Source organism: Bubalus bubalis, chromosome 12, assembly GCF_019923935.1.
Source record: "Bubalus bubalis isolate 160015118507 breed Murrah chromosome 12, NDDB_SH_1, whole genome shotgun sequence".
NCBI classification, from domain to species: Eukaryota; Metazoa; Chordata; class Mammalia; order Artiodactyla; family Bovidae; genus Bubalus; species Bubalus bubalis.
In genome coordinates, this window is record NC_059168.1 from 6,494,581 (window position 1) to 6,515,578 (window position 20,998).

Sequence of the window (20,998 nt, forward strand, 5' to 3'; positions counted from 1 at the left end):
GCATCAGTCTTCTGCTTGCATCAGGTGGCTAAAATATTGGCCAAAATAATTGGTTATACTGTGATACAAAATAAAAAGTTACATAAAAAAAAATACATATGTGCATTGGCCAGGGCTTCAAGACCATCCTCAGGCTTAATGGCTCTCTAGGAGGACTCAGGCGGAGAAGGCAGTGGCACCCCACTCTAGTACTCTTGCCTGGAGAATCCCATGGATGGAGGAGCCTGGTGGGCTGCAGTCCATGGGGCCACTGAGGGTTGGACACGACTAAGCGACTTCACTTTCACTTTTCACTTTGATGCATTGGAGAAGGAAATGGCAACCCACTCCAGTGTTCTTGCCTGGAGAATCCCAGGGACAGGGGAGCCTGGTGGGCTGCCGTCTATGGGGTCGCACAGAGTCGGACACGACTGAAGCAACTTAGCAGCAGCAGCAGCAGCAGGAGGAGGACTCAGGAGTCAGCCTATAACTGGCCTCAGCTTCGATTTGCAACCAGGGAAGGACGTGAAGCAGTCAGCAGAGCGCAGAGACGTGTGGGGTGAAGTCCGAAGGAATCCAGGCACAGACTTCCAGGAGTCCTGGCCCCCTGAAGTCATCATAAAAGACAAGCTTAACTCCTCCAGCAGCAAGAAGTCCTACCATGCGGGCAGCGCTGTCCACCAGGGAAGCTCCTTGGACACCCAGCGCCTGGGGTTTTATTTGGAGATGGTCACATAAGCACTGTCTGCCTGGCATGTCCCCCAACTTTCACTCTCCCCGCTGGGAGGTAGGTGTTCAGCATAAACCCCGTTGTTTGTTTAGACAGGCAAGGAACAGGCAGCTGCTCGTCTCCATCTGAGGGGTGCTGGGTACCCTCCCCAGTCCAGGCCCCAGGTGCCAGCTCAGGGCTGCTGGGCTCACCGGCCTCTGCAGGGCAGCTGCCCCTGTGTCCACGCTCTCGTGGTCACCGTGGTGTCTGGGGCCTCTGGAGGCTGGGCGATCTCTCCCGGCCTGGGAGCCCTGTGCTGTTTCTTCTCTGCTCTTGTTTCTCTTACATCTGGACCTTCTCGGGCCTGATTTTTTTTTTCTCTTTAATGTGCTGTGCTGTGGCCACAAAGTGGAGAGGCTTGGTAGCGGCCACTTCTCAAGGACAGCTGTGTCCACTTGCCTCTGTGTGTGTAGTGTGACATGCATACAGAAAAGTGCACAAATGACAAACCCAGGACATTTCCAAAAACTGAACTCGCCCCACCTACGAGTCAGCAGCTAGGTCAAAAAACAGAGCATTGGTAGCAGCCCAGGAATGTGCCTGGCAGCCCCTCCAGTTACCAGCTACTTCCCCTGGGAGGAGCCATTCGCCTGACTTCTAACACGATTGATTATTTTTGTTTGTGTTTGTGGTCGATGTAAAAAGTCATAGGCTCGCATTGTGTCTGCTTCTTTGACATCCCCTTACGTTTGTGGGAGCCATTCGTGCCTCTGCACGTAGTGGTAATTTACTCTCCCTGCTCTCATATTCTTTGATGTCCCACTGGCTTCTGAGAGAGCAGTCTCATCCATGGGTGTCAAGCTGGCCGTGCAGCCTCGAGGAGTCTTGCATGCATGTAGCAGGTGCTGAACTGAAATTGCTGCAGACACAGAAGGAAATCCACCTGTGGAAGAACTTCTCCTTGAACCGAGAAGAGATGCTCAGGTGCCTGTCCTAGGGAAAACAGACCTTGGCTTTTTAATTTCTTATGTTTGGGACATGATTAAGTATTTCTTTTCTGATTTAATCTTATCCATTTCACTGCAAGAGTCAAGAGAAAAATCAGGAATATTGCTCACTTCTGATGACTAGAGACCTAGTGTCCTGCAGGAACTTCTCTCAAAAATCCCATCTTCCTTGGCGTTGAATGTCCCTGCAGCCACTGGTCTTCACCAGGGACTAATTACCCAGCGCTTCTGGGGTGTCATGATGTCACACCGCTGTTGACTGTTCATTCTTTTAGAGCCACTGGTCACTTTTCTGCTGACTCTGTGAGCTTGGGTTCCAGGCCAGCCTGGGTTCTTGCCTGTTGCTTCACTGCCCTCCCCTCCCCCATGGTCCCCAAGACACCTTGGGGGGAGACCCTCTCAGCCCTGCCCGTCCTTTCTGATTGATAATAGGGCTGTTTTAAAATAACACACACCACCAAAGCCTACCTGTAAGCTTGTTCCTAGTGTGTGTTTACACTTTATAGTGATGTAATGTAATCTGAACACTCATTAGCTTTTAGCATTTTCTTTATTCCTTCTGTATTTTCCATGATCATAATCAGTGATGAATCTGATGTAATGACCTTCAAAAACAAGATAAAATAAAGTAGTCTACACTATCAAGGGCCCCACTTCCTGTAATGAAAACGATCACGATTGGATCTCATTAAGTTGGATCAGTTGAGATTGGCTGAATTTAAGTGAACAGTGGTAAAGAGCCCACCTGCCAGTGCATGAGACTCGGGCTCAATCCCTGGGTCAGGAAGAAAGGGCAGCCCACTCCAGTATGCTTACCTGGGAAATCCCATGGTCAGAGGAGCCTGGCGGGCTACAGTCCGTGGGGTCACAGAAGAGCTGGGACACAGCTCAGTGACTGAGCAACAAAGTGGTCACCCCTGTCCATGTATTGTGTGTGGACAGTGTATCCTTTAGATCGTGAGCTACTGCAGAACAGGCCACTTTAAGTGACTTCGTGATACCATGTGATGAGAAGCACTTCTTTCTTTTGTTTTTAATAAGATCTTGAAAAGTGGGCACTAATCACCACTGTACATTCTGATGACTTAATGTATTTTCCTTGACAGATGCTCCTTAAATAACAAGGCATTTGCCATCATCTTTATTATCATAACTCATCTGAGTATAAGGAACAGTGGAGTTAGGGAAAGGAAGCAGCATAAGACTTTAAAAAGCCTGACTGAAACATATGTACTGTTTGAAGCCGCTGGTCGACTCTGTATCTCTGTTGCCACTTGACTTAAATCTCCCATCTATCGCATTGACGCTGTGGCTCAGTCCCAGTGTCTGTTACCGTACCGTTTCCAGCATCTGTTGCTTCGCTTGCATGGGAGGGAGATGCTGGCTGCCAGGCAGTCTCCGAGTGGAGCTGTGACATCATGTCTGATCGATGGACACAGCTGTGGGGTTTCCATGTGTGCTTGGCAGCACCCACACAGACACATCTGGTCTGAGCATGCAGTTACCTTCTCCTGCGATGCTGTGAAAATTATTCTGCGTACGATGGACTAATGCCAAGGGTATTATTGGTACTTACTTGATGTAGAAGACATGAGTGATTCAAGAGCCCAAGATGGTTTTCTGTGCAGGCTTGAAGACTGTGGTGAAATCAGACTACCATCGTCTTACCGAGTTTTTGCCTATAGATCACTTAGTCCAGTGCTGATGGAGACTTGCTGAGCTTCTCCTTGTTCTAAGTTTAAGAAATGGACATTTTGGTAAAACGGGTGGTGACGCAGCAGTGCAGACGGTGGCCAGTCAGAGTGAATTTCGTTTGGTTCCAGTCTCCGAAGGTTTGCTGTGTCTGAGATGCATTTCTTAGCAGCTCCTGTGCATTTTTGGAGTGAATGCTTAGGGAAGATGTCTGAGGATCACTGGGTTTTTTCCCTTATATAGTTGTAGAAGGTGTATATGTGAATTCAGCTTCCCTGGTGATGCGGCGGTAAAGAATCCACCTGCCAGTGCAAGAGATACAAGAGATTCTGGTTTGATCCCTAGGTCAATTCCCATGGACAGGAGAACCTGGTGGGCTACAGTCCGTGGGATCACAAAGAGTCAGACACAACTGAAACAGCTTAGCACATAGCGCGTGTTCACTTGGCCTTTTTCTGTTGGGGATTTTATCTTGGATCTTGTGAGATGGACGCTGATTCATTTTAAAGGATGTGTCCTTCCTTCCTCTGACTAGATTCAGTACCTTCCTTCTGCCCGAGAATCTTCCCTGCAGAGTTGTGGTCGCCTCTGTCTGGTTGAATTACCAGTGAATTTAAGTTGTAGGACTTTTCATGTATCTGAGTCAGAAAACTTAACTTTGGTTCATTCACCTTGCTGTGGTACTGAGTAATATTCTCAGATGTCACTGGGATTTGCAAGTCAAAGGTGATCTTTCCTCATTTCTTTACCAGTTAACAGTATCATGAAGAAGGGTTTGGTGGTTGTTAACTAAAACAAACTTGTAAGCTGTTTTTTTAATGGATGTTTTCATTTTGAGTATGTGTGTGTTTATATGACTCAGTGGTGAAATCTGCTAGAGGTATTTGCATATGTCATTTTATTATGATTCTCTGAATCTGGTAAAGAGTGAATAATGAATTGCCCTTCCTGTTTTTTGTTGTTCAGCTATTACTGAGTAGGCTTCTTTCTGTAAGGGGTGTGCTGGGAGAACATTCCCAGTCCTCTTGGATCCTCCCAGTCAGCTGAGGTCCACTTCTGTCTCTTCACAGTTACTGCCATCAGTGGAAGGAGACAGAATTCAGGTTACAAGAGTTTAAACAGCATTTTGGTGCATGTGTGCTCGGAGTCCAAGCATTTTAAGGAGCCATTAAAAAACCCCACTAGTCCTCTGCCCTGCTCCACGCTCAGAGTGTGGAGCGGACAGGGCTCGTCAGGTGACTCCCAAACCCCTGGCTGCTTTTAAAGATGACCACGATGCTCAGAGGTCCTCAGTAGCCAAGGAAGGCAATGGGAAACTCCTCCCCAGCCTTAGCCCAGCCGAGACAAAGGCCTTTTCTGTGGGAGCTTGCTCCCAGTGGGAGAGTCCAAAACTCTACTTGGCAGCAGCTGCCTGGGATCACAGGGGAAGCGGGGCGGGTCTGGCAGCTGCTTGGTCCCTGGGGGAGACCAGGAGCAGGCCCTCCCTTTCTTCTCCGCATGTCCCCTCTCCTCTCTCAAGTGACACTTCATTTTTTTTTTCCTTCTTCATCTGTACTTTACTGTGGCCCCCTAGAGATGAGCTAGGACTCAACCAGGTTACTTGCCGGTTCCCCTTTCTTTGCAAATGTGAGGTTTGTTATTTGTTTAGAATTGTTAGCCTGCTCGGAGTTTGTTCTCTGTGCATCTTCTCTGGCAAAGTGAGGTGTGTGTTTGTGGTGGTGATATGTGTAAATATATACTGGGGCGAGACCACCAAACCTGTATTTTACTAATGACCAATGGGAGATCTGAACTCGCATGTTGGTTCATTATTATCCTAGAGACTCATACATTTAAAAACACCATACTAAAAGCATTGGCTTCCCAGATGGTGCAGTGGTAAAGAATCCACCTGCAAATGCAGGAGACAAAAGAGATGTGGGTTCGATGCTTGACATTGGGAAGATCCCCTGGAGAAGGAAATGGCAATCCACTCCAGTATTCTTGCCGAAAATCCCATGGGCAGAGGAGCCTGGTGGGCTACAGTCTATGGGGACCGTAAAGAGTCAGCCTTGACTGAGCACGTGTGTGCACATACACACACACACACATGCATGTGTTGTGATGAGGGTCCCAGGTGTACCTGGGTCAAAGCTGTTGAGAGACACTACATTTCTGATGCTTAGACAGGGCCTGACAATTAGTGGTGCTGAATGCCTTTTTATTTTATAAACTGTGCAGTAACCTTCTATTTTAAAACCAGAGAAGCCAGAGAAGGGATGATTCAAAGAATATACAATCCTTATCCCAAAATGGTGGTTTGACAGGACAGTATGCCTTCCTCTGAACACCCATTTCATCTGGCTTTCATGATTTGACTACTGAAGACCCAGAAATACTCTGGCAAGTGACACTGATCTGATTACTATATGTCAGAAAACATTTGGATGTTTCAGTCATACTAGAAAAGCTGTTCCCAAACTGTGCTGAAGCTGTTCTTAGGTTATATGTCATCATTTCTAACTTGCAGCCCCATTTCAGACCTGTGACCGTATGTCTTACAGTTGGTCGTGAATCATCGTTTCATTATGAAATGTGATGAGCGGCTGCCTAGCTGCATCTTAGGTTCAGGGAGCTGCATTGTGTGTGAGGGTCCGCCAGCAGTGGGACCTGTCTGTGTATTGAGTGCTGTTCACACCCACAGACAGTACTCAACTCACGTCTGTAAGGATTTCTAAGCATGTAAGATGTGTCAGGGTTTTAATTTGGTGATCTCGGCAAACTTCAGGTGCCGTTGGAGGGTCTTGGTTGTTCTTATACAGAGAGGTGAACGAGTTAGAAGACACTGCTTTGTGCAATCGCTAGAAAGAAATATGTAAAAACCAGTCACATTACATTGTTTAGTCGCTCAGTCAGTCCGACTCTTTGTGACTGTAGCCCACCAGGCTCCTCTGTTGCAGGCAAGAGTACTGGAGTGGGTTGCCATTCCCTTCTCCAGGGGATCTTCCCAACCCAGGGATTGAACTTGGGTCTCCTGCATTGTAGGCAAATTCTTTACTGTCTGAGCCACCAGGGAAGCCTCGCTTAGTCCATGACATGTTTAAATCATGCATTTGGTATGATTTGCACATGCATGAGGTTTCAGTGAGAATTACCACACAGCCCAGTGTCTGGACTGCACTTGGCCATCTGGCTCTGCTCCATATTCACGGCCGTCATCTGTCAAAGTCACGTGACTGCTGTGCCCATCAGCAGCGTGCTGTAGTGTCCTCATGGTTACACCTCCGGACTGAGCCACCACTCGGTGGCTGCAAGCCACTGCAAGCCACCACTGTGAGAATCGCTGGTGGGTGATGATTGTATGTTCTGCTGTGTGTTTGGTTTATAAGCAGTAATGAACAATGGCAAGTTCTGTTTTTAAAAAGACACTTTCTTTTTCATTTAGTCTCCTGGTTAATATCTTAATTGTTCCCCTTTCATGGATCACAGCCTTATCATGGGGAGGAGGCTGGCATAACTCAGTGAAGCGCTGAGCTATGCTCTGCAGGGCCTCCCAAGACAGACGGGTCGCAGTGAAGAGTTCTAATGATCTTGTGTCTTTTATATTAAAGAACAGTGTTAGTGAATCAAACTTAGGTTCATTCTGTGAGGCTGTATGGAAGGTTCCTGGAGATGCTTGGCTGCACCAGTAGGTTTCGTGTGTGTGTGTGTGTGTGTGTGTGTGTGTGCATATGAACACACACGCACCTCCATGGCTCGCAGTCTTCCATGGAGAGGGAAGGGCAGCACTAAAGTGGAAGGAGCCTGTCAGTGTAGACAAGTCAGGAGGTCTTAGAGAACTGCTCATCACTTCATGTTGAAAATACATGAAGCAGAGGGAATTCTAGAGGTCTGGCTATACAAAGCTTCTCTCAGAGCTCTTCTTCACCTTCCCTCAAACGTCTCTTTCCTAACCGAGGCTTGCTTCCTCTCTTCCTCTCTTATTTTCTCTCTTCCGTTTTGCTCTCCTCCCGTCCTGTTGGTTGTGTGTAGTCTTCCCTCAGATGACTCCCTGAAGGTGTTTGGCGTCACCCTGTGTCCAGGCTCAGCAGGGGACAGGACGCCTCGAGGAAGCGGGGACCTTGGTACACTCACAGGAGTGACTTGTATCACCACCTGTCTCCTGCGCGCCCGCTCTGATTGTCCCTCACAGGCTCTTCCTTCCTTGCTTTGCTCATCTCATCTCAGAGTAGTGAGAGGCCAGGGAGTGAGCCCAGTCCAGGACAACCTGCCAGCACCCAGTGGTGCTTGTCTCCGGGCCCCCTGCCTGGCCTGATCTCTTGGGGGAGCCCCCTGTTCAGGACTGAAGGGCTCCTGGGCTCAGCCCCTGCCTGTGCCCCGACCCCGGGGATGCTCCTGTGAGAGGCTCTCAGAGGTGAACCTCCTCCGCCTTAAATGCTCTGGACAGTTTGTACTTACAAGTGCTCTCTAGAAAAGAAACAGCCCTTCCTGGTAATCGGTCGAAATAATATTGGCCAGTTGTTCCCCCCTTTCCTCCCATTTTTACAGGTGAGCAACTTGAGGCTCAGAGAAGTAGAATGAGCTGCCTGGGGGCACGTGGTCAGCGAAGGAGCCTGGTCCGCACATGCCCTCTGCTGCCTGTTCATCTTTACCTTGTGTTCTTGTTGTCTTGTTTGCTGAGCTTGTGATCACATTGCAGAGGGTGAGCCCCCAGTTCTTGGCAAAGGTCACAGCAACTGTCTCCCTTGTTGGAGGGGCCGGGACCCTCTGATGGCCTGCGTGTGGAGGAAGTCCAGTCATGCCTGTCATTCAGACACTGCATGTTTTATTTTTTTCTTAAGGATGAAGAGGAGGAAATCAAACTGGAGATAAATATGCTGAAGAAATATTCTCATCATAGAAATATTGCAACGTATTACGGTGCTTTCATTAAAAAGAGCCCCCCAGGGCACGATGACCAGCTTTGGGTAAGCAAGCGTCTTCCTGCATGTTTTGTGGGGTTTCCTTTTTGGTTGTACTAGAACGGCATTAAGAACCTTCCAGAGGAAGGGGAGAGAAAAGCAGAGGGGTAAAGTCTGGTATCTTCCCTGGACTTCTCAGTGGAAGGCATCCTGAATGTTTATTTTGGTGTTGATTTCACGTTGCAGGGAAAAGAGTTTGTGTTTTGGGAATAAGGTGGCACAGTGAGAAACAAGGGAAACACGCAAAATAGCAAGGAAGTTAGGAGCTTGAAATCAAAAGCAGTATGATAAAAACTTTATGGAATTAGTGTAGCATCTCAGCAACATGCATTTTCTTTACTTCCGTGGGAGTGAGAGACAAGCTGCAAGACAACAAGCTTAGTTCTGTGATTTACTAAGAGCGGTGAATTTCGGGTAAATTCGTGGAACTTATACATGTTCAACCTCACCTCTTATTGAACATGGTTCAAGATGTGACACTGAGATAATGCTGGCTCTGTAGTGATCACATTAATTCTACCAAAAGTACTGGATTTACAGAGCGGGAAGATAAATGAATATTCTTCTGATTTTTTTTTTTTTAAGTCATTGTAGAATATTTGCAAAGTTAGGAAAGTTTTAAAGGGGAAAAAAATACCTTTATTTCTATTACCCATATCTAAACATAGTTAAAATTTTAGAATAGTTCATTTTCTAAGTACTTTAAAAATATGCTTTGTTCATATTGTTCAAACATCTAAGTATTGTAAAGTGTGTCTAGTGAAAAGTTCTGTGTTGCTTAAAATTAGTCTTCCACCCCAGTTAACATAAAATAGTTGGAGAATCACAACGTTGTGGAAAATAGAACATTTCTGATGCTGGCAAGTGAGACGCCTGTTGGGGAGTATCTGGGTCAGGCTTCTGATGACTGGGTGTTGGTTAAGGACAGACGGCCCACCTGTGCCTGTGCTCTGGCGACAGGGGCTGCAGGGCCTCTGCCCAGGCTGTGCTGTGGAGTGAGGACCCCAGTGTCCTGGACCCGTGTGCCTGCCCAGGAGATGGGGTGGTGGAATACGCTCTCAGGAGTTTGGTGCCTCCACAGTGATCACTCGCCCAGTGATCGCCTTTTAGGAAAAGGGCGGGAGTTGGACCGCCCCGGCCTGCCCGGGGAGGGTGCTGACGCCTGCGGTGCTCTGACCGCCGGCGGGATGCGCCCGTGTCTTGTCTCCCTGCAGCTCGTTATGGAGTTCTGTGGGGCCGGATCCATCACAGACCTGGTGAAGAACACCAAGGGCAACACGCTAAAGGAAGACTGGATAGCCTACATCTCCAGGGAGATCCTGCGGGTAGGCCGCCCCCAGCTCCGCTTTCTCTGCATTTGCTGCTTGTGCTGGTCGTTCAGTCGCTCAGTCGTGTCCGACTCTTGGTGACCCCGTGGACCGTAGCACGCCAGGCTTCCCTGTCCTTCACCAGCTCCCAGCACTTGCTCAAACTCATGTCCATCGAGTCGGAGATGCCATCCGACCACCTCATCCTCTGTCATCCCCCTTCTCCTGCTGCCCCCAATCCTCCCAGCATCAGTTGCCACTGTACAGATTATTCTTTTCACAACAACCAAGGGTTCCGTATAGCCAGTTGGCTTCGACAGTTGAAGCCACATCACGATGTTGACTCTGGCCTGTATCTAAAGAAACCAGACTTAAAATAGTTGTGTGTGTGTGTGTTTTTAATGTAATTTATTTCCCTGAATTCATCCTGCAGTTATTCAAAAGAAAATCAGAGTGCAGAGGACGAGAAATAATCTTTAGCTTGTGTTGTTTATGGAAATCCTGTGTCTGAGCTTGTAAATCAGTATTAATGGTGCTAAATGCTGGCTTTCAGAGTCATCTTCTGGGCTTTGGCATTAACAGAATCTGCTGCAGTATTTACGAGGGAAAGTTCTTGTGTTTAATGTTATTTACAGCCAGTTGGAAAGCTGGTTTATGGTCTTTGAGCCAGTTTGGGAGCTACCAAATGATGTTCGCAGCTTCTGAGATTCTTTTCAGTAGTGGAGCCATTGTGCCAGCGCAGTGTGTCTGAAAATAATGTATTTGAAAACTGCTTGTGAGTTGCCCGTGGGCTTCCTCTCTTCTGTCACAGTTTTCTCTCTACTTTACCTGTAAATCACACACTTAAATGACTTGGTTGGATTTCATTTACGGACCACATTTTGAAAAATAAAGACTATGGAATTGAATTGGAATCTAATTGTAAAAAAACCCTGTTACTTTATTTTTTATGTATAGGTAAATTTATGTTTAAGCTTCACAGAGGACTGCAGGTTTTTAAAAATGCTGTCTAGAATTCATGGCGACAGTTTGAATTTCTTTTTATTTTGTTTACAGAGCTCTTGAAAATAGATAATTCTCTTAAGACGACTAGTTGGATAGGGAGAGGTGGGAGACCTGTCTTTGTACCATCACATTCACATTTCATTATAAAAGCATGAGAACTCTTCTGTGGTTACTAAAGGAGCCTTAACTTGTGAGACTACGCCCCCCGCCTCCCGCCGCTGTGGGGGACTTCAGTGAGTGGGCCCCTGCAGTGTCCTGAAAGCAGAGTTGTTGTTGCTTAGTCACTCGGTTGTGTTTGACTCTTTGTGACTCCATGGATTGTAGCCCGACAGGCTCCTCTGTCCATGGGATTCTCCAGGCAAGTATACTGGAGCGGGTTACCATTTCCTTCTTCAGGGGATCTTCCTAACCCAGGGATCAAATCCACCTCTCCTGCTTTGGCAGGTGGATTCTTTACCACTGAGCCACCTGCGAAGCCCCATGATAACAATAAAAAACCCCACTAAAATGTTTAACACGAAAAATCAAGTAAACAGTGCATTCTCATCTACCCTTTCTCAATTGCCGCATCTTAGACTGGATAGGTCAGTTGTGCCTTGGGAGGCAGCTGCTTATTAGGTTCTCTGGCAGAAGTCGGGACAAGTAGAGTTGTGAGAATGCTGCCTTTTTGTCTTTCTGACCATATTTGGATGCAAACTGCGTTTTTGTTCTCCCACCACCTCTCATCAGAGGCATGCTCTGGGCTTCATTCCAGACACGAGGTCATCAAAAAGTGCTGTGTGCCCATTAGGGCTTACTTCCTTGGGAGAAAAAGAAAGATGCTTGATTGGCACATGAAGCTCTGTGGATGGCACGACGGTTGTACCCGTGGGGTAGAGGTGGGGTCAGTCAGTAGTTCACAGCTTGTGGCTCTTTGGTGGGAAAACTAGGCTGGGTTCAAGGGCCAGACCTTAAGCCCACTCTCACCCTTGCTTTTCCCCGGAATGCATGCGGCTCACATCCCCCCAGGCTCACCCGCTGCACGGTGGGCGTGCAGCGTGGGAAAACAACCATCCCGTACACAAATAGCACACGTTGCAGGAGAGACGCTGCAGATGGCCACTAAACGCGCCTTCGGGAAAAGCTAGAGACTGGTAGTGCTCCCCTCAGCCTGGCCCTGGCCCCTCGGGACTGGGCGTGTGTCTCTTTATGGTGTCACTGATGATACCTTGCTGGACACCCACTGAAGTTGAATTCTGTGTGCACTTTATTTTTCAATATTTGTTTGTTTGCCTGCTCTGGGTCTTAGGTGTGGCACGTGGACTTAGTTGCCCCACAGTATGTGGGGATGTTAGCTCCCCAACCAGGGATAGAACCTGCGTCCCCTGCATTGGAAGGTGGATTCTTAACCACTGGACCACCAGGGAAGAACCAGAGAATGTTTTTTTTTTTTTTTTCTTTCTTTCTTTCTTTTAATCTTTTGGCCACACTAAGTGATATGTGGGATCTTGGTTCCCTGACCAGGGATCCATTCCGTGTCCCCTGCATTGGAAGATGAATTCTTAACCCCTGAACCATGGAATATTATAAGGGGTGCATTCTGGACTGTTCACTGGCAGTATCAGAGAAGTAAATCTCTCTGTGTCTTGCCTGTAGGGCCTGGCCCATCTCCACATCCATCACGTGATCCACCGCGACATCAAGGGCCAGAATGTGCTGCTGACCGAGAACGCAGAGGTGAAGCTGGGTAAGTGTGATCTGATGCCCGCTGGGGTGCAGTCCTCTGCTGGCATCACCCCCGTTTCCCCTTCCGTCCTGTTGGAGAAGTGGGAGCCAGGCTTACCTCTTAGCGTGGCTCCAGGCCCACTTCATCCATGCCCCAGACTCCCCCAGCAGTCCCTCTGGTGGTCTCTGTGGTAAACTCAGGGACCTGTGAGTACAGGCCCCTGGGGAAACCCCCAGGCTGGTCGAGCATCTTGGCCTTATGGTGACTTGGCTCTGGAGGGGCGCTCCTTATTTGTGTTGCTGGAGGGTCGCGCATCCACGCCGTGCTGGTGTGTGGCTTACTCTGAAGACCCTGCTCTGCTCCGTGTCTGCGTCCTGTTGTTTACTGGTTTGCTCACTGTGGTCCCCTTTCCTTCCTTCCTCTGGCCGCAGTGGACTTCGGGGTGAGTGCCCAGCTGGACAGGACCGTGGGGAGGAGGAACACGTTCATAGGCACCCCATACTGGATGGCCCCTGAGGTCATTGCCTGTGACGAGAACCCGGACGCCACCTACGATTACAGGGTAAGGTGCCGCCAGCCTGGCCTTGTGGGCTGTGCCGGTCCTGGGCATGGGTTCTGCCCCCACGTCCCCGTCCCTGCTCCAGCGAGGACCGCATGGACTCCTGCTGTAGGGCACATCTGCCGGGACAGTATTTTGAGGCTTTTTGTGTGTGTGTGTGTGTGTGTGGTCCATTTCTACATCAGCTCTGTTCTAAGTCAGGTGCTGCTTTCAAGGTGGGAGGGGTCACTCTCAGTCTCAGAAATTTTTTTGTCCCAAGTCAGTTCAGTGCTTCTGCTCTGTTTACTGTTCTTTTTAATTTGAAGAGTATCAGGTATTTCTTATTTCAGAAATATTGTCAGATTACATAGCAAGCACCTTGTGAAATTTCAGTCTTGCTAAAGAGCTGTGCACCTTTGCTTTGGTCACAAATGTGTTCAAACTCTGAGAGTGACCTCTAGAGACGTGTGTCAATAATGCAGTTCTTGGTCCTGATGAAAAGTCTTGTTTGATCATCAGACTGTGGCTGAGAGTTGGATCGTAGGTACGGCAAGTGGTTCTAATTAACGATCATTATTATCATTATTGCATAACTTTTTACAAAGCTGTATAATACAAGGCAGATTGTATAGCTTTTCCATCACCCTCTTCATGAGTTGACTGAACTTTATGAGCTGATCATTTATTTACTTGGAAGGTGTTCTTCCAGATGTGTTTGTGCTCGTAATTTCTTGGCAAACTTCCTTTTGGTTCGTACCCCCCAAGAATGCATGTATGTGGTTTGTGTGAATGCCCAGTGGTGGCGAGTCCCAGGCCTCACAGTGAGGATGGTGCCCTAATGTCTGCTTTGTTCTGCAGAGTGACCTCTGGTCCTGTGGCATCACTGCCATTGAGATGGCTGAAGGCGCTCCCCGTAAGTAGCCTGCCTGCCTTGTCAGCCCAGTTCTGTGCAACGTAAACCTGGTCTCGTGGCTTCAGAAACAGTGGCTTCATGATGGAGTTGTTCCTGGTGGGGCGTTCAGATGAAGGAATCATAAATACAGTGGAGTTTTAGATGTGAAAGGAGTTCTTGGCACACATCAGTCCTTCTGAAGGTCTCCCTGAGGTTCATGGGCCTTTTAAGTTGTAATTAGATGTGTGACCTGGATTTACTCTGACATCAGATAATGACAGCCCACTCCAGTATTTTTGCCTGGAGAACCCCATGGACAGAGGAGCCTGGTGGACTCAGTCCATGGGGTTGCAGAAGTTGGACAGGACTAAGCATGCACACACACACACAGTAATAGGCAATAATGTTTCTTTTTATAGTTTGAACTTAGTATTCAGTGAAACTGGTCCTAACACAGGAAATTTCCATTTTACTTATGTTTTAACTTTAAAAATAGAGGCACAACCTTTTATCCATGGAATTTATTTATTTATTTTTTTGGTATTACCTGTGAAATTTTGCTTCTGCTTTGGATTAAATCAGTGACAACTCTGTGAAATTGATTTTTAATGAGGAATAGAGTAGACTCGGAGAAGGCAATGGCACCCCACTCCAGTACTCTTGCCTGGAAAATCCCATGGACGGAGGAGCCTGGTGGGCTGCAGTCTGGGGTTGCGAAGACTCAGACACAACTGAGCGACTTCACTTTCACTTTTCACTTTCATGCATTGGAGAAGGAAATGGCAACCCACTCCAGTGTTCTTGCCTGGAGAATCCCAGGGACGGGGGAGCCTGGTGGGCTGCCGTCTATGGGGTTGCACAGAGTCAGACACGACTGAAGTGACTTAGCAACAGAGTAGAATTGCAGAGAGCAGAGGAAAAAAAGAAACCCATTATTTTCTGCTGGTCCCCCTTGAATATATAACATTTGGTACATAGCTGCTGACTAAATATTTGTTGAATGAATGATCCCAGGTTGCCCCCAGCTAGGGATTGGTTGCACTGCAGAAGTGGCCGTCTGTGCTGATCACCCTGTGCTCCATCGTGTCCCCCGAGGGGCTGAGATGGGGCAGGACTGCCCCATGCTTTGTCCGGTTCCCTTTCGCAGCGGGAACAGCACCCTCCTTTCTTTGGCCCTATCTCCCAGCTGTCTTGTAAGGTGCTTGTGAAGGTAAATAAACACACGGAAATACCTGTTGTGACATACTTGTGTGTCCAAGTGCACCTCTCACGCCTTCACTGGGCCAGTGATCAGAGGGTAAACAGTCATCGAACAAAATTAAACAATCCCATCACTCCCCGATTTCAGGAACACTCACTCGTAAGCAGTGGACATGCCTGCTAGTACTCCTGAGTTCAGGCATTGTGTGAAGGCCTTTACAGCTGCATCTCATTTAATCCTCATGACAGTCCTATGAAAATAAAAATATTTTTGTTGTCGTCCAATAGCTGACTTAAGCTGTTAACTCCTTTAGGACTTTGAATCAGTATTTATCTTTGATTTATGAATGCTTTCCAGTGTCTGTTCGAAATGGTCTGTTCTTCTCATTGCTCTGGTCCTCCTCGTGTTTTGCTGTGCTTCAGTGGGGGGTTCGGGGTATGTTCTCAGCTGCATAACTAGATGTGCAGGCTGCTTGACATGAAGCAAGTCGATAGGACAGCAGGCAGAGTATGTGATGCCCCGAATGGGTCCCGGAAACGAGACCGAGTGACTGAGTGCATAACTGACACGCCTCTCCTCTCCCCAGCTCTCTGCGACATGCATCCCATGAGAGCCCTGTTTCTCATCCCCCGGAATCCTCCTCCCCGGCTGAAGTCCAAAAAATGGTAAGATGCACGTGCTTTGTTGTTGTCATTCTCTTCCTTTAAAAAAAAAGTGTTCCTTTTTAGTTTGACTTCAGGACAGAATCCTGGCCATTCTGACTGCCAAAGAACACAGAAGTCAGTGTTACAAAGTGTATTGCTTTAGTTTTTAATGTTTTTTTTTTCCTCTTGATCCATTGTCCTCGAATGGTAAAAATAGCACCAAGTGACTCTATGAAACACCAACACAATATTTTAAAAAAGGTTCAGTTTTAATATTTAAATATACCTCTTAGTGTAATGGGCTTCCCTGGTGGCTCAGACAGTAAAGAATCTGCCTGCAGTGTAGGAGACCTGGGTTCCATCCCTGGGTCAGGAAGATCCCCTGGAGAGGGGAATGGCAACCCACTCCAGTATTCTCGTCTGGAGAATTCCCTGGACGGAGGAGCCTGGCGGGCTGTAGTGCATGAGGTCGCAAGGAGCCAACACTTGTACTTCAGCAGCTGTTAGGTCTGCTCTTCTCGGGGGCATGTCCTCTGGTGTCCTGGAGCAGCGGTCCCCAACCTTTTGGGGACTAGGGACCGGCTTCATGGAAGACAGTTTTTCCACTGACTGGGGTTGGGGGGAAGGTTTTGGGGTGATTCATGAGCATGGGGTGATTACATTCAGGATGCGAGCTCCTCTGAGAATCTCATGCTGTGGCTGATCTGCCAGGGGGTGGAGCTCGGGTGATAGAGCGATGAGGAGCGGCAGCAAATACAGGGGAGGCTTCATCCCCCTGCCCGCCGCTCACCTCTTGCTGTGTGGCTGGTTCCTAATGGGCCGTGGACTGGTATGGGTCTGGGGGTTGGGGTGCCCTGTTTCAGAGTCCCTCTAGTCCACCGGTGTAGACACGCGCATGTATTTTCACCCTCGTTTCTCCTCTGTTCCCCTCTGTCTTCCTGTCTTCCCCCTTTCACCTGCTGGCGAGATTCCTTCTCCCTTCATCCTTTATTTCACCACATTCAGCTCCAGGGAACCAAGGTGGTCTCGTCCCACTTAGCAGTTCTTGGAGAGGTTCTTTAAGGCAACGACTGAGCCCCAGTTGGTCTCCTGTATTAAAACATGACAGCCATGTGCGCCCACGGGTGGCCAGCCCTGGAAACCACGTGTGAACAGTAGGTGTCACTAGGGAGTCAGCTGCGGGCTGGGTGACGCTATCCGGCTCACGCTAAACTGAACAACACTCATTTTCTCTTTGCTTTTTCTCAGATTTTACTGAAGGGAGTTTATGCGCCGTCTTCAGGGTATTTTCACAGTTTGTAAGTCAGTCGGTTATTCCGTCCATGACTTGCAGGCGTGGGTCAACCGCTGTGTACAGCACGGTGAAATAGAGAGACATGTGTAGGTAACAGTGGAGTCTCCCGTGCTCTTTCATCAGACTGCCTTGAGCTAAGCTGGATCAGACGCATTCTCAGCAGTTCACATCACTGCCTCAGCTTCCCCGGGCGTTCGAAAGGGTCGAGAGGGTCACAAACGTGAAGGCCTTTTTCCTTTACGGATGCAGTCTTCCTGTCCACAGGTTGTGAATTTCCATGACCACTTTGGCAGAAGTGGCCTTTGGAAAATGATCAGCGAATTCTCAGCAGAAGCTGACAGTTGTGTTTAAAGACTATATCGTAGCTGATTGTTTCTCTGATGTTAAATCTGTACATGGCCCGTGAGAAGCCCTTTGGAATTCTTTACCTTAGGGCTCCATCCTCAAACTCTCCAGTGTGAAGGTCTGAGGAGTGACCCAGGCATTTGTATTTTTAGTAAACTCCCCAGATGATCCTCCTGGGCCCTGGGGTTTGGGAATCCATGTGCCGTAGCATTCCTCTACCGCTGTGTAGAATCCTGTGCATTCCTCCTTAACCACAAAACAAGGCCACAGCTTCTTCAAGTGACTGAGGGCCCTTCTCTGCCTTGACCCTGACCTAGTTCTTTTAACTCTTTCCACTTTTCATTGCAGCATCAGAAAGCAATTCACTGTCCCGCTTGGACTCTGCTGCCTTGTCACTCTGGAATGGTGGCTTTTCTTGGGAAGGTTAAATATCCTCCTTTTTCTTGACATTGGACCCACTCCACTGTCTCAGTTCTTTTTTCTTCCTCACAATTTGATTATACATCCTCTATTGAATATACATACACTGTTTCCTATGTGTATGTCTTACAGAGCCCAGCATAAACAAATGTAAATTGTTGACACATAAATATTTGTTGGATTGAACGAAAATAGTAAGTTCTGAGTACAAATAGAAGACAGTAGAACTGATTCTCTCTTTTCCAGTTTTTTTTTAAATATTTAATTTTATATTGGAGTACGGTTGATGTACAATTATCATGTTAGTTTCAAGTGTACAACAAAGTGATTCAGTTATTCATATACATATACCTAGATAGCATATTGAAAAACAGAGACATTACTTTGCCAACAAAGGTCCGTCTAGTCAAGGCTTTGGTTTTTCCAGTGGTCATATATGGATGTGAGAGTTGGACTGTGAAGAAGGCTGAGCGCCAAAGAATTGATGCTTTTGAACTGTGGTGTTCGCAAAGACTCTTGAGAGTCCCTTGGACTGCAAGGAGATCCGACCAGTCCATTCTAAAGGAGATCAGCCGTGGGTGTTCTTTGGAAGGAATGATGCTAAAGCTGAAACTCCAGTACTTTGGCCACCTCATGCATAGAGTTGACTCATTGGAAAAGACCCTGATGCTGGGAGGGATTGGGGGCAGGAGGAGAAGGGGACGACAGAGGATGAAATGGCTGGATGGCATCACTGACTCGATGGACGTGAGTTTGAGTGAACTCCGGAAAATGGTGATGGACAGGGAGGCCTGGCGTGCTGCGATTCATGGGGTCGCAAAGAATCGGACACGACTGAGCGACTGAACTGATACCTGCCTTTTCAAATACTTTTCCCATTTAGGTTATTACAGAGTATTACACAAAGTTTCCCTGTGGTATACAGTAGGTTCTTGTTGTTACGTTTTATTCGTTTATTTTTTAAACTTTTTATTTTACATTGGAGTGTAGCCAGTTAATAATGTTGTGATAGTTTCAGGTGGACAGAAAGAACTCTTAAGGCATGAAGTAACTGGAAAAGACTGAACTCATTCTCTCAATCACATTTTTAAAGACTGAATAACTCATTCATTCAACAAAAATTTATTGCACACCTATTGTAGTTGACATGCTCAGAGCTGGGCCTTGCTGAGAAATGGGAAAGCGGGAACCAGTCCTGACCTGTATGGTTATAAACCAGGAGAGACAGAGACATAAATGTGAAGAGTGCAGTGTGTTACATGCAGAGAGCCCCAAATGAAGGGCTCCTGGCTTAGGGCGTGTGTGGTGCAGTGTTGCCAGGAAAGGTTTATGGACAGGAAGCTGTCTGAGCTGAGTCTCCAATAACAGGGTGGCTGAGAGTGTCTCCGCTGAGGCCGCAGAGGGGTCACCATAAGACAGAAATGGAGAAATGAGCAAAAATAAAGTGTCTGGTAGGGTAGATGTTGGCAACAGGGTCACTGCCCTTCTCAGCACTGTTATTTCTGCCTTTGTCCATTAAGTTCAGGACTTCTCTGGTGGCTCAGTGGTAAAGAATCTGCCTGCCAATGCACGAGACACGGTTTGATTCCTGGGTCGGGAAGATCCCCTGGAGGAGGGAATGGCAGCCCACTCCAGTATTCTTGCCTGGGAAATCCCGTGGCCAGAGGAGCCTCGTGGGCTACAGTCCATGGGGTTGCAAGAACTGGACATGACTTAATGGCTAAACAGTGACATTAAGGGTAGAGAGCTGACGCATAACTCAGCCTAAAACTGATGGACATGTTACCCTAACAAGATCCAGAGCCTCAAATCACTTACTTGGGTCCGTCTCTCGCTCTGTGTCTGTCCTTGTCTGTAAGGATCCACCATCTCTCCTCTGTCACCTTTAAGTTAGCGAGGACCTTCCTGCACTCGCTTTCCTCCTCCCCGATTCCACGATCAACAAGCAACATTAACTCCCACTGCTCCTGCGGCTCCCCGTGTGCAGCGTGATTCCTAAACTGTGTTGAAGTGATGCTCTGGCCCCCAGGGTCGCTGCTTCTTTCCTGTTTTATCCCCGCGCACTTGCAGCGTTGCTCATAGTGAATCCTGAAGCCCCGTCTCATGTACCAGCTTGTAAGTTACTGATACTTTGGAGCTTTGCTCTTCATGGTAGAAATCTGATGATCTTTTTTTCACTTTCTCTTTTAGGTCCAAGAAGTTTTTTAGTTTTATAGAAGGATGCCTGGTGAAGAATTACATGCAGCGGCCCTCCACCGAGCAGCTTCTGAAGCATCCTTTCATTAGGGATCAGCCGAACGAAAGGCAGGTTAGAATCCAGCTTAAGGACCATATAGACCGGACCAGGAAGAAGAGAGGAGAGAAAGGTATGAAGTCTGGTTTTATTCTCATCTTAAATATTCTTTTAGTTTTTTGCCAATCAGAGTAAGTTATTCCTTTCCTACTCGAGTTTGGACTCATCTGGCCCGGGCTTGAGTGCCTAGACCAGGTTGGTCTAGGGGCCAGCCTGGCTCCGGCAGTGGTGACCCCGGCTAGCGGGGCCCTGCGGCCGGTCAGTACATGATGCCGTCACCTCAGGTCACATCTTGATGGCGGTGCTTTCCACTGTGCTGGGGGCCTTGCGCTCTGTGTGGGCCATGCAGAGCTCGGCATGTGGGCCGCACGTGTCAACCATTGGTCTGTTAACACGCTTCTCTCCTGCTCAGGGGTTTCCAGAGCTTGATGCTGCTGTGGGGCTGTGACAAGCCTGTGCTTTTGTCTCCTTTTGCTGTTCTTTCATCAGTTTTTCCCTGGTCCCACCTTTATACTTATTAGCTTATTTATTTTAGTTGAAGTATAGTTGATTTACAGTGTTGCATTCATTTCTGATGTAAAGTGATTCAGTCATATATATATATATATATATATATATATATTCTTTTTCATATACTTTTCCATTATGGTTTGTTGCAGGATATTGAATATAGTGCCCTGTGCTGTTTAGTAGGCCCTTGTTGTTTACTTTATATATAGTAGTGTGTATCTGGCGGCTTCTCAGGTGGTGCTAGTGGTAAAGAACCTGCCAGCCAATGCAGGTAGACGTGAGAGACTCAGATTCAATCCCTGGGTTGGGAAGATCCCCTGGAGGAGGAGGGCATGGTAGCCCACTCCAGTATTCTTGCCTGGAGAAGCCCATGGACAGAGGAGGCTGGTGGGCTACGGTCCATACGGTTGCAAACAGTCGGACACAACTGAAGCGACTTAGCACCCGGTGTGTTGTGGTATCTGCTAATCCCAAACTCTTAATTTATCCTGTCCCTCTCTTTCCCCCTTGGTAACCA

The 20,998-nt window shown here is 47.8% G+C and overlaps 1 protein-coding gene across 50 annotated transcripts in view; it reads left to right on the forward strand.

Annotated features, from left to right (window-relative positions):
* The window catches only part of MAP4K4 (mitogen-activated protein kinase kinase kinase kinase 4), a 149,771-nt gene that overhangs the window by 88,555 nt on the left and 40,218 nt on the right, over positions 1-20,998 (forward strand). For all 50 annotated transcript variants that reach the window (XM_025260724.3, XM_025260729.3, XM_025260737.3 and 47 more), the window contains 7 exons: positions 8,208-8,333; positions 9,542-9,652; positions 12,275-12,365; positions 12,776-12,906; positions 13,741-13,795; positions 15,562-15,640; positions 19,869-20,044. In XM_025260724.3, the coding sequence (XP_025116509.1) occupies positions 8,208-8,333; positions 9,542-9,652; positions 12,275-12,365; positions 12,776-12,906; positions 13,741-13,795; positions 15,562-15,640; positions 19,869-20,044 (769 nt within the window). The remainder of the gene's footprint in view (positions 1-8,207; positions 8,334-9,541; positions 9,653-12,274; positions 12,366-12,775; positions 12,907-13,740; positions 13,796-15,561; positions 15,641-19,868; positions 20,045-20,998) is intronic.